Source organism: Genypterus blacodes, unplaced genomic scaffold, assembly GCF_046128005.1.
Source record: "Genypterus blacodes isolate CSIRO-AG114 ecotype Tasmania unplaced genomic scaffold, CSIRO-AGI_Gbla_v1 ptg000036l_1, whole genome shotgun sequence".
Taxonomy (NCBI): Eukaryota; Metazoa; Chordata; class Actinopteri; order Ophidiiformes; family Ophidiidae; genus Genypterus; species Genypterus blacodes.
Window position 1 is genome coordinate 1,337,799 of NW_027466849.1, and position 12,706 is coordinate 1,350,504.

At 41.2% G+C, this 12,706-nt stretch overlaps 1 protein-coding gene across 2 annotated transcripts in view; it reads right to left on the bottom strand.

Annotated features, from left to right (window-relative positions):
• Positions 1-14: 14 nt before the first annotated feature.
• iqgap1 (IQ motif containing GTPase activating protein 1) overlaps positions 15-12,706 on the bottom strand; it is a 36,072-nt gene continuing 23,380 nt past the window's right edge. For both annotated transcript variants that reach the window (XM_076146856.1, XM_076146855.1), the window contains exons 16-37: positions 10,681-10,771; positions 10,400-10,567; positions 10,056-10,198; positions 9,801-9,971; positions 9,598-9,681; positions 9,440-9,511; positions 8,898-8,967; positions 8,193-8,557; positions 7,883-8,046; positions 7,528-7,752; positions 6,708-6,848; positions 6,531-6,615; positions 5,303-5,535; positions 5,022-5,154; positions 4,775-4,877; positions 4,062-4,197; positions 3,852-3,939; positions 3,296-3,505; positions 3,055-3,215; positions 2,773-2,880; positions 2,099-2,207; positions 15-1,984 (exon numbers count right to left, since the gene is read on the bottom strand). In XM_076146856.1, the coding sequence (XP_076002971.1) occupies positions 1,871-1,984; positions 2,099-2,207; positions 2,773-2,880; positions 3,055-3,215; positions 3,296-3,505; positions 3,852-3,939; positions 4,062-4,197; positions 4,775-4,877; positions 5,022-5,154; positions 5,303-5,535; positions 6,531-6,615; positions 6,708-6,848; positions 7,528-7,752; positions 7,883-8,046; positions 8,193-8,557; positions 8,898-8,967; positions 9,440-9,511; positions 9,598-9,681; positions 9,801-9,971; positions 10,056-10,198; positions 10,400-10,567; positions 10,681-10,771 (3,174 nt within the window). In that variant the 3' untranslated portion in view covers positions 15-1,870. The remainder of the gene's footprint in view (positions 1,985-2,098; positions 2,208-2,772; positions 2,881-3,054; positions 3,216-3,295; positions 3,506-3,851; positions 3,940-4,061; positions 4,198-4,774; positions 4,878-5,021; positions 5,155-5,302; positions 5,536-6,530; positions 6,616-6,707; positions 6,849-7,527; positions 7,753-7,882; positions 8,047-8,192; positions 8,558-8,897; positions 8,968-9,439; positions 9,512-9,597; positions 9,682-9,800; positions 9,972-10,055; positions 10,199-10,399; positions 10,568-10,680; positions 10,772-12,706) is intronic.

The following is a 12,706-nucleotide window of genomic DNA, read 5'->3' on the forward strand; positions in this document are numbered from 1 at the left end:
CCCGCACAACAGAATAGGTAGAAGAGCTTTATTCTAGAAAAAAAAAAAAAAAGGAAAGGAAAAAAAAAAGGAAAATACATTTTATTGACTGTGAATGAGAGGAAATGATGCACACGAAGCAAAGTCTCACACACCCCTCATTAGGGCAACTTTACGTGGCACAGATAATCAACACCTAGTTCAATAACTTTGTAAAGAATCTTGAATTGAGGCTTCTTGAAATAAGGCAGATCCTAATACAAAGAATACTTAGAAAAATTCGATGGTATAGAGTGACATCTACTGGACACAAGTGTAATTAACCATAATACTGCACTTCTATACAGGGTTAAAGAGCTCCCTCATACCGTTTGTTTTAAGCTTTGCAACAATTAACTAAAGCATAACATTGACTGACAACATATAAAATATAAATAAGGGAAACTGATTATTTTCAACAATATTTTATAAAAAAAAATCTCCATATTTAATTTCCAGCTTACACAACTAGATGCCATCCTACATTTTGCAGATTAACAGATGCTTTATTTATCGCATTTATAACATCTTTTGTGATGGTCACTCATATTTCAATGATACAGGACAGTGACCCATGAGTTAACAATTATAACCACCTCCAGTTAAGTCCTCTGCGAAGGCCATTGCTTAAGCACATTTGCACAGATCTGTGTGCTTTAAGTGCAAAATTGCCATGTTTCCTCTGCAGCAGCGTCACGAGGAGCAGAGGGGATCAAGGGAGGAGGATATGACCTTTCAGGCTGTAGTCACAGCCACCTCAGTCCACTCCCAGACAAACTATACAGAGGATAAACCTATGGCACCTATTTAATCTGGTTCTGAATGTTTAAAGTCATTCTGCAACTATGCATATTGTTGTATATATGTATAATAAAAAACAGAAAGATGACTTTGATAGATTAGATGTTTTCTGCAATTCATAAACCAAATAGCACATCTGATGGCACATTCCATAGAGATTAGATGTTGGGTCCCAATTCCATACAACATATATACCAATACTATAAATTACTTCTTAACTATTGTGCAAAAAATAATGTACATTACAATTTGCACCAAAAGGACTTGATGCATGTGAAGCATTATTACATGGAGGGACAATAGTGTCCATTTTGTGACAATAGTGTCAATTTAGTCACTTTTACAGAGTAAAGGAACTACACATTAAAAGGAGCACAGAACTGGGACACAGCTACAGAGACAGGCAGGCAGGCAGACAAACAGAGAGGGTGTTTGTGTCAAAATAAAGTACACAATGTAGAAGTGTGCGCCCCCCCAACAATTTTTTCTTTTTGTCCCCGAATTAAGCTCAATCAGCGACACAAAATCAAAACCAAAAAATATTCTAGATAAGGCCAAGTTAGCTCTAAGACCAGGCAAGGTCGCACGTACTACAGCCCTGCTGTAAGGTATGTCACTTTGATAATAGGGGACAAGATGTAACATTAGGCCTTTATCAGCCAGGTGAGCAGAGAACCTGCAAGTAATCTCTTTACATAAAACATATTCTACAATTAATGAAAGCCCATGCACAAGATACTTGTAATATTCCAAGCAGAATATTTAGGAAATATTAAACCTCTGCCCAAGTTGTAGTTACGGAAGACAGTAAGCAAAAGTCTCCAGCTTCTGTGGTGTGCAGGCTTGTGTCTTACAATGGATTGTTCCATTAAGAATAACGCACATATTGTGATGCACATAATTAAAAAGATGCACATAAATTTGCATAGGCACATAAGAGAAGTGCAGTGTGGGATAATGCAGGAAAACCAAGGTGATGCGAGTCAGGGTTTTCAACATTGTGGGTGTTGTGATTTAAACAGTGTCTGTAGCCCATCTCTCCCTCCTCCTTCTATTTCCCATAAAATTTCTTGTTGAGCAGAAAAATGAGCAGGTTGACATTGACGGTGGCTCTGTCAAAGAGCTTCATCACTGCCACGCCTTCATATTGCAGCTGGAGGAGATCCTAAGAGAAAAACACAAAATAAACTTAACAAACTTCACAGCCTTGTTTGTAGTAACTACTGACAGCCAAGGCGGGACACACAGTGGCTTGTTCTTACATAAATAGAAATGATACCTGATATTCTAACTGTAATGTCTCCAAATGCACGCCCACGACCTTGGCTTTCACATCAAAGACGCCGACTGCTTCTGATCGAGAAATCTCAAATATAACATTCTTGAACCTGTATGGGAGGAAGAAAAAACAGGGGTAAAGTCTCCCCCATTTCTTTCCAATTCTTCAGATGCAATGATTACAAGTAAAATGCTGGTTAGTTAGTAAACATTTACAATTTATAAAGAGTGAGATGTCCCATTTCAAACAAGCATTATTTTGCAATTAAATTATCTAAGCAGAACAAAAATAGACTGACAAAAATGTAAATTTAACAACATATAAATCCTATTATTAAAGCATTACAGAGGTTTTAGAATAGACCAAAATGAAAACAAGAATGGAAATCTGGATTATATGTCTGCTTTAGTACAGAACCAAGGTCTGAATGAAAACCAGCGGAGCACTAAAAAAATAATAGTAAATTATTTGGCTGGCTAGAATGTATTCAAGGCATTCATATTTTTTAAGTGCAAAAAACCCAATACATCTCTTTAATCTCTTCATGAAAAGCCCTTCGTTTTCTGTTTGATTGAAGTTTGACACTTTCAACACATACTTCCTAACACTTAACACCTTACAAAAAAACATTGTAACCATTACAAAACGTAAATGCAACTAGCTGCAGAACTCACTGGTTAGGCTGTAAATCCTCGATTGCGATCAGCACGCCCTTCTCATGGAGGCGAGAGGCTGTGTATTTCTGTGAAACCTGTTTCTTCTTCTTATCCGGTTTGTTTGGCCTGAGAGGAGAGAGAGTAAACCGTACAATACATCAGAACACAGCACAGCACAAGGCACCCCCAAAAATTTAGAATTGAGTGTCCAGAATTGCACCATAAACACACTGTAGCCTTATATTGTTATGAGCTGAGATCTACAAATTGCAAGGCGTTTTAAGATGAAGGGCCACTCACTTGATGGCCAGGTTGTCCATGCATGTCTTGATGTACTGATTGTAAGAATCAATCTGCACGTTGTAAAAATTGGTCTTTGAGTTGAGGGCGGCATTAGTCTGCTGGAGTCTCACCAGCTCAGCTTTCCTGCGCTGGCGATATCGTCTCTGATTTCTGATGTCCTGTTATATAGAAATACACAGAAATTGAGTAAAACACACTTGAGAGTGGTTTAATGCCATGACATGCATCGGTGGCTTACTTTGGAGATGTCATTGATGAGATCCTGATAGCGTTTCTCAGGGTGAACCTTCCCGAGCTCTGCCAGCCTTTGCAGGTTGCTCTTGATCTTGTCCTTCTTCCCCTGCAGCGTGAGGCTGTCATCCACCACCGGTTTGACCTGCTTCATTTTCTCTGGCGTTTTTGCATCTCGGATGGCCCTCCTCTGCATGGCTCGCTGGTACTCTGTTTCCTGTTAGCCAGGATGGAAAACACATTAAAGTTTCAGCAAAAACCCAGAGCGGCATTCTAATGGGATATCTTTAAAATTCCAGAAAGAAATAACTTCTTCCTCCCATGTTTGACTGCTTCACATTATGTAGCATTTTTACCACAGTATCACTACGTAAATATAGTTTTGTGATACCTCCATAATACAAATAAATGAGACCACAGTGGGTAATAACACTAATAGCAATGTTTTATACCACTTGTTGTAGCATAATAAGTGCTGGTATTTTAAAATCAGGTTTATTCTGATATTTGGATGGGCTTTATGATGAATGTAACTGCCTTATTGTTTCCTCTGTTTTTCTGACCTGCTCTGGGCTGGCTGTTGAGTCCAGGATCTCAGTCAGTGTCTCTCCAGGCTGGAATCGGATCACATCCACAATGAGCCTTTTGGTGCTAGAAAGAGACAAAATAATGTATACACATCAGAAATAATAATAATATTACGCTCTACTAAAAGTACAGCATGTAATCATCACTAGTGGGCACTGAAGCTTTTATCTTCTTCTACAACTTACTTGAGCAGGAGAGTCTTGGCATCCATCTCAACGTTGGCCTCCCCAGAAACATCAAATTTGTTGGCGAGCGTAAGTGAAACCTCAGTCTTCCCCATCAGCTCTTTGTTGGGGTCATCGGGCGGGAGTGGATTTTCTCCTGAGCAGCAGATCAGTCATGCGAAATTAAATATATATAATATAGTATATATAGTATTATCTATAGTTTCTAAAAAAAAATCAATGAGCTGCTCCTTTAAGGCGAGTAGTAGTATTTCCATAATATATACATAAATTTATTCCCCATCTATCAGTATTAGGGTGAAAATCTGACCTTGCTCTGTTATTTTGACCTCTTTGAAAATAAAAAATAAATAAAAACTCAATAACAAAGCTTCATCCAAATCTGATAAAAACTGTTTGAGTAATCACTGTGATCATCAGACAGAGTAAGACCAGAGATTACAGTGTAATTAACACCCCATTGAACTTTCACTGTAAAAAGTCATCTTGGAAGGCTGAAGGTGTGCCATTGTTTTTTCTACTTCTGATCCCTCCCCTGGATGTAACTGGCTGGTTGTGTGAATGATGAGTGGCCAGCAGGCAGAGCATGAGTTTTGTTTTGGTTCATCCACTACTTCCTCTGCTGTTGGTGCACACTTAGCCTGCAGTGTGATGGATTCTGTGATTTTTTTCTCTACATGGGATAAATGATGCATTTTCTGTACTGTACTCACCAATGAGCGATTCCACAGTGGGAACCTCCCCAAGGTCCTCCAGCAGCTCATGGATGGAGTCATTGTGCTCTGGAGCTATAGCGTCCTGATGCTCCAGCAGCAGCTAACGGGAAAAGAGGACCAATCAGGGAAAAACTCTCAAAAAAAGATGTCAACATAATAGTTTTAGGCTTTAACTGACATGAATGGATGAGGGTACATGGACCTTAATGTGCAAGTAAATGATCCGAGGAAGAAAGTGACTCACTGTGTGAGTGTTGATTATCTCTCCAATAGAGATGTAGATGACAGGTTTGGTGACTGTGACCAAGTCAGAATACTGATCCACGTTGAACTTATCTTCAAGTGAGGGAACATCACACGCTGCCAGAAAGAAACGCCTGTAATGAAAGAGGGAGACAGGAAAATATATATACTGGGAATAAGCACTGTGTAATAATGATAATAATAATAATAATAATAATATTTCCACTACCAAAGTGACAGTTAACGTCTAGTTTGTAGTTTCTATCATGATTAACATCTGACCTGAACTTCTGGTGGGAGGCACTGAGATACTCATTAATGGGGTTGAGATGAGCGTTATCCCCCAAGAACATTTTATTGGAGGCAGCGTGCTGCAGCATCTTGGCAACAGAGCCCAGGTTTCGTCGCTGCTCTGTGGTGAGCTGACCGCCTGCAGACACCTCGATGATGTCAAAGGCATCGGGTGCCACAATGGCTGGGTTCATATAGCGGTAATACAAGAGGTTCCCCACAATCTGAAAAGCAAAAATGACTGTGACAAAACTGTGGACATTGACAATTTAAACACACACACACTACAGTAGCCCATGCAATTACATGTATATATTAATATGGAAAGCTAAAAATCAACTAAGCAAATTGTTCAAAAGGGAAAAGTTGAGTTGATGAGTGTTAGAGCCATCAACATAAAGATCACAAAGCTGAACCAAACCAATAAAACAAGATGCAGCACAAAAATCATTACTGTTAACCTTTGCTGGCTAATCAATACTAAGTTCAATAAAACAGACATTCAGGGCCCCATTAACACTTTTCATTGCATTCGTTATCTGCATAATGATTTCCGATGTCAGGAAGTCACCTTGTACACCTTGCATTCCTTATCTGGGTTACAGATATGCTGCATTTTAATGCAAGGTGTAAATGTGGCTGCATAAGGACTGCATTTCAAATACAAGCACACCTGTCAAGATAAATCTGTTATCTGTTTAGTTGCCCTTTGTCTTTAACATTAGACAGATTAATGATTGGTGAAACGCACAGAGATTGAAGTGTCTAGTTGGTATGACAGAACGAGAAGGAGCATTCTGGAACATGTTAGGACAGCTGGGGAGGGAGAGGGAGCAGAGCCAGAAGAGTGGCATGGCTCACCTTACGTCAGCAGAGAGGTGGACACCCCCACCCTGACGGAGGGGACACGGCTAGGTGGCGAGGAGTGAAAGAAGCGGAGCAGCAGGAGAAAGAAATAAGAAACACAGTGGAAAGAAATGAATATGAAACGGAGCTGTGAAAGCCAGAGCAGTAAGGCAGAAAAACTCTTTCAAAGAAGAGGAAAGATGGGTCTGTATTACCGTGAACCTTTCATGGAGAGAATATTTGCCATGTTTATACTCAATTCAAATTGTGATTTCACATATGGCACATCACACATTGTATGCGTTCTTTAATGAATAGTAAAAAGCAAACGGAATCATCTCGGATTCATTTGGAACTACAGTCATAAACTGACCTTGAGCAGCTCGTCTTCTGTAGCATCTGGAAACTTCTCATGGAGGGTGTCCTTCAGCACCTTGGAGATGAACCGCATCCCATACCTGACAGACAGTAAATATTGTAACATCAAACCAAATGATTCTGCAGCTGTGAAAATGTGACAGAGCGCAGCTCACACAGGGAAGGAACCTACGGAATTTTATCCACCGACACGATGATAGCGGACAGGAACTTGTCTGTGACCGTCCTCATGTTCTTGATGGAGGCCTCCAATCGAGTCCTGACCTCCTCGTGGGACATGGCCTGCTCTGGGGTCACATCGTAAGGTAGCTTGCTGTTAAGGTTAGCAGGAGAGAAGAAATAGATAAAGAGGGAAACGTCAACATTAATCATCATCGCTACAGCAAAATTGTAGTTCTTCAATGCAGCACATCATACAACATTTATGCTTCCATAGTTGTTCAAATTATCAAATGAACCCCCTTTTGACTGTGTCATCACAATCTTAACATCAGAAGCTTCATAAAGGAGGATTTATTGGACTGGACTTAATTAGATGGTTCTCAGGTTGGTTGCACTGCCTTGAGGCATTTTGTGTATTGCTCTTCACAGTTGGCCCGTATTCACACACCAGCACTTTCTGTGATGCTGGGGCTCTGGGTGAGTTGTGATCCTATCCTACACACCGATCCAAAATAAAATAAATAAAAATGTATGCATTCAGTTTACCATGTATTTGGAATGCACCCAAAGGGCTTTTTTACATAATGTTTTGTATCTTCTTTCATTATCCGAGTGAAAATGCTGACAAATGGCACATTCAAGTACAGTTGGGGAAAAAATATTCCCTGGCAGAATTTAGCTTTTGAAAACAATTCTGTAATACAATCTGCGATTACATAGATTTTATAAGCTCTGTCACACTGTTCAAAAAGGGTTGAAGAAAAAAAAACTACACTGGAAGAGATCATCATTCGTCAGCACTGGCTTATAGTTCACAGCCTCCGACTCACCTGGCCTCTCCAGTCTGCGTCTCCATCTGGTTCACCCAGCTCTTGTAGATGTCCACTGGGTCCGTCTTAATGTTCAGCGTTTTATCATCAATGATCTCCTTGACAACCGGGGCCAGGATCTGCCGCAGGGCATTCTGGCCGCGCGTGCCTCTATGGAAACTCACCACCATCTTGATGACTGTCGGATTTCCTGTGACAATCTCCTTCATCTGGTCCACCTTTGATCTGTTCAGGATTATATGAAATGTGTCACTATCGCTAAAAGTGATCATAAAGTGATCATAAATCCAAAATTCTAAGTACATTATCTTGATGACTTTTAAATGTCAATTTCAAGGTCTGATCTGGTTCTCACTTGATCTCCTCCTGCAGGGCTGTTTTGAAGAGCTTGAGCAGAAGGTACTCCTCTCTCTGGTTAGAGGCGTAATTATACAAGGTGAAGATTACAGAGTCCATGAACTTTGTGGATTTATTCTGTGGCATCTGGAAGATCAGCTTGGCAAGGTAGGTGGGGTTGGTCTGGAAGCAGAAACCAAATGAAACTGCTTTAAAGAACTTGAAGAAATAGTCATCTCACTGGAAAATTGTTTCACTTGTGTTAAGAAAATAAGACTTGTGAGAGCATGTGCTGATGATGTAAAGGACCAGAGGCAGGTATGAAGTACCTGTAATAGATAGAAGAGGTACTGGTAGGCCTCCAGTTTAAGCCTCTTCTCCTTGCTGAGAGCCTTCAGGCCTCCCCGCTGCTTGTTCATCATCATCATGTTGGACAGCTGGCCCTTGTTCTTCTTGGTCAGCTTCTTGCTGTGGGACACCACCTCCTGCAACGTGATCTTATTCTTCACCAGCAGGCCGATCTTGATGTCCATCAAATTGAGGTCATTCTCCAGCTGCTGGTTGGAGCGGATGTTGGTGACCACCTCCTCACGGAGCCGCATCAGCTCCAGCTCCTCCTGGAAGTCCTGGTCGCTGTGGTCCAGCAGGTGAACGAACTTCCTCACCACGGCCATTGGAGGGTCTTCAGCACTGACTGTGTGAGCAGTCACATGTTGTTAGGCAGAATGTGTGAGTCCAACTCTGACTGTTCTGAATGAATTTTATGGTTTTGCTAACTTTTACAGAAAAACACCCAGTTAAAGTAGAGCACATCAACTCCATACAGAACATATCAGTTCAGAGTCAGTCAATGGAAAAAAACAACTATAAATTTGTAACGATTAAATAAATACGTGGTTAAACAACAACAACCACCTAGTGTTTGCAACCCCAATTTTATTTTTCAATTGTTTCTGAAAAAGAGACACTAAAAGTAATGAGAGACATGGACGAGCTAGGCATTGAATGGATATGGCCGCGTGTTTCATACTCACTCAGTGTCTTGTAGTCATCTCTGGCCTTGTTGGCTCTAATGAAAGCCTGAATCTTCACTACGTCATTGATCTGCAGAAGAAAGCGGCAATCACTTGGCTGATCAATAGTGCGTGTTATTGCCAATAATGTGGCAATTGGACATTTCAGGGGCTAGATGAGCCACCTGCCACCCTCAAACCACTAATGACCTGCAGTAAACATCATTGGATCTGTCACATGGAAATTTATGTACAGGCAAAATGACCTAAAGCTTTTAACTAGAGTCTACTTCTAAAAAGACAATTTGAGCCAAGTAAACACATCTTAATGATCCAAGTTTTATCTTTGTTTTGTATGGTTTGTGTGGGTAATGTTAGCATTACATGTATATAATTGTTGTATTTGTTGAATTGAGTTTGGTAAAATAATTTTAACCCACTTTGCAATGGTACAGCCAATTATTCGTTCAGTCCATTTTTTAGCACTAAATCTGTTTATATATCTTGACCTTCTGTGAAAATGGATTCACGCTGTGAAATAAAGGCTGTAGAGTTATATTTACATGATCTTTGAAGTACTTCAGACGGTCTCTGTATTTCTTGCGAGCTTGGTGCATCCGAACCATTGCTTGGATCTGAGAAAGAAAGCAGCACATCCTTTAGAATGACCAAAGTCTCTCATAACATTCATATTGTGGATAGTACATGACACCTTGTTTACCTTGACAGCATCTTCACTGTGGTCTTTAAGATACTGCTTACGGTCTTTGAACTTCTTCTTCTGTTGGTATCCTTTCCAGTGTGCCTGAGAGTGAGTGAGTCAGTGAGTGAGTGAGAGACCGAGAGAGAGAGTTTGTGTGTAATATATCAGTAAATATGTATTAACTAAAGCAGCAGTGGCATACAGTCATGTATGTGATCTACCTGTATGCAAGTGACGGATGGCTCTTTTGATTTCAGGAAGTCCATCCGCTCCCCCTGGCCTTTCCTTACCAGGTAACCACGGCAACGTGCTTGCAGCTTTGTAATCAAGCTTTCATTTGCCAGCCACAACTGCTCACGATTGTAGGCTGTGGTTACCCCAGAAACCACAGACTGACCGGAAAAATAAAATAGTTAAGGTTTACAGAGTTAAAAAGCTACAGGCATGCATTGCTGAGCCACAGGACAGCAGTCTACCTGGATGTCCTCCTTGTTGAGCTGAACGTTGTTTTGGAGGAAGCCCTCTGGCTCCTCCCAGGTGCCCTCTTTGGTCTCCAGGTTGTAGTAGTAGTTGTGTCCTCCCTTCACCCAGTGCTTCACCCACACACTGCCATTATCACCTGGGCACGTGAAAGACAAATAAAAATAAGTGGATGTGTGTAGATGTTTCATGTCGGAAGTACAGCATTCTCATGTCGTCAAAAGTGGCGAACATCAGTGAACATACACAGCTCCTTCATTTCCATTTTATTAGTGACAATATCTACCAAGTACCGATAGATGCATACGTCCTTCCCCTCGTTCATAAATCGGTTTCTCACCTTCTTTCAGTTTCTCATTTTTGATTTTGGTTAGGTCCTCCTGGTAGGTCTGCGCACACTCAGAGGTGACACCGTACAACCCTGTCCCAGAGTTACGCAGAGCAGCCATAGTCTGAGCTGAGTCACCGCTGTCCACAGCCTCATTGATGGCCTGGATGCACTGAGAGACTTGAGACACAAACACAAACGTCCTTCAGTGCTTTACTATGCTCTGCCAAATGCTCTGCCATGTTCTAAACATAATGTTCCATAACATGTGACATGCAAGTGTGTTATCTTACATTGTAAGGCCTCCTGCGTGTCTTGATTAGCCTCCAATACGGCATCCTGGATTTCATCCAGCCATAGCACAGCAGAAGGATCCTGGGTCTCCTGGAAAGACGAGGCAAAATGTGCTGAATAAGGCCCACCTTTTAAACAATTTCTGGACACTGCACGTCCTCCGACTGGTCTTGACTCTGTCAGTGTAACAGATACACTGTGGACATATTTTATGCTATAAACTCATCTCCCTGCCTAAGCTGAATAATCCTCTCAATTTGTTATTAAAGTAAGAGTAGTTGGCGGGGATTCCTATTCAGCAGATCTGTAACAAAATAAACAGTGTGTAAGCAATGAGTGTCAATGACTACACTGCAGCTGCCACACACACCCACACACTGGTTTTCATTGCATCCACAATGTTAGTTACATCACCATGGTTTTAACACTGCTTTAGTGAGGATTTTTCCTTAATAGCAGCCAAATCCATTGGCTACACCAACCAGGAAACTACAAAACCTCAACTATGACCACGCCGCTACATTATAGTGACCTGTAGTAGCACATAACTCCATCTAGATGGCGCACTTTGTCTGGATTTTTGTATATGTTTTTGAGTGAGCTGGTCTCTACCTGAACTAATGCTTTGGACCTTCCCTTCTATCTGCCCCGCCCTCATCTTCTTCTGTGTGAGTGTGTGTGCGTGCATGCGTGCATACTGCAGACTGATACCCGATCTTGAAGACTTCTCCTGCAGTGGGGGTGGGCAACGTGCAGTAGGAGGAGTAAAATTGCTTTATAATTCACAAATCCAAAGCAGGCAAGTGCTGATTGGTGTTTGTATGTTTGCAGTTTGAGCTGTAATTGATATTTGTAGGTGATGACTCACTCACTGCAGCTGGCGAGTGGCGCTAGACAGGGTGTGGTGCCAGAGAGAGCAGGGGAATGGTGGAGGGTTTGGGCCGTAACTTTGCTTCAAACACATCATGAAAGAGGAAGTGAAAGCTGCGGGGGTTGGGCAGTTTATAATTCATCTTTCCAAACATGACCTCTCTCACATTCTGCACAATGCGTTTCCCTTAGAATCCATGAGCTCATGCATATGCATTGCTCTTTACGTGCAGCTACAATTACTTTAGATTATTTTGGGTAGGTTGTTTTAGGTTGTTTATGGTGTAGCCTCAGGTTCTTTTAGTACGCACACTTACTCTGGGTTTGTTTTGAGCGTTTATCTTTAGGTTCTTTTAGGGTGTTGAGTGACTTTAGGTTGTTTTATGGTGTAGTGATTTTTTATTTATTTTTTCATGTCTGTGGACACACATTAACAAATGATGATTAAATGAACAAATTTCCGGACTTCTGGCTGTTTAGCCACAGCCCTGAGTCAAAGCCACGGCTGCGTGACTATCCTTCTGACTAAAAGTTTCAATAGTGAAAAGTTAATGAGGCAGCAACAAGGAGTCAATAAATGGAGGCTCAATACTATGCTTTGTTTTTTCCTTCTTCCCCAGACTCACATGACACGTAAAACACACGTCATGCTTTCCTACATGCCTGCCATGTGGGTTTAAGGCCTGGGTATATGTCGTACTAAGTAGGCGTATAGGGACAAAAATTCATCTTGCAAGGCCCAAGATGCTAGGATGTAGCGTCAACCAGATTCTACACTACACGGATGTGATCTTCACTCTCTCAACTCAGCTTGTTCACACCAACAGGAAGCTCATACTGTTCTAATCGGGGCCAGATTAACAAGAAACGGGGCCGTGGGGCAAAATCTGCCATGGGCCCCCACCACTTCCCCTAACACTGCCAGCAATCATTACTTTGTACTAGTCTGACCAATATTTTGCCTCTCTATTATCAGTCATTGGTGATGTATCAATAATGTATGAGATCTATGAACAGTGTAACATATTTGCAGATATGCAACAACCAACAATAGTATATCTTATATTTTAGAACATTATTTTATGTAGAATAGCCTTATTATTTCTTATAACTGTTTTTACATTTGTGAATGTGTGTGTGTGTGTGTGTGTGTGG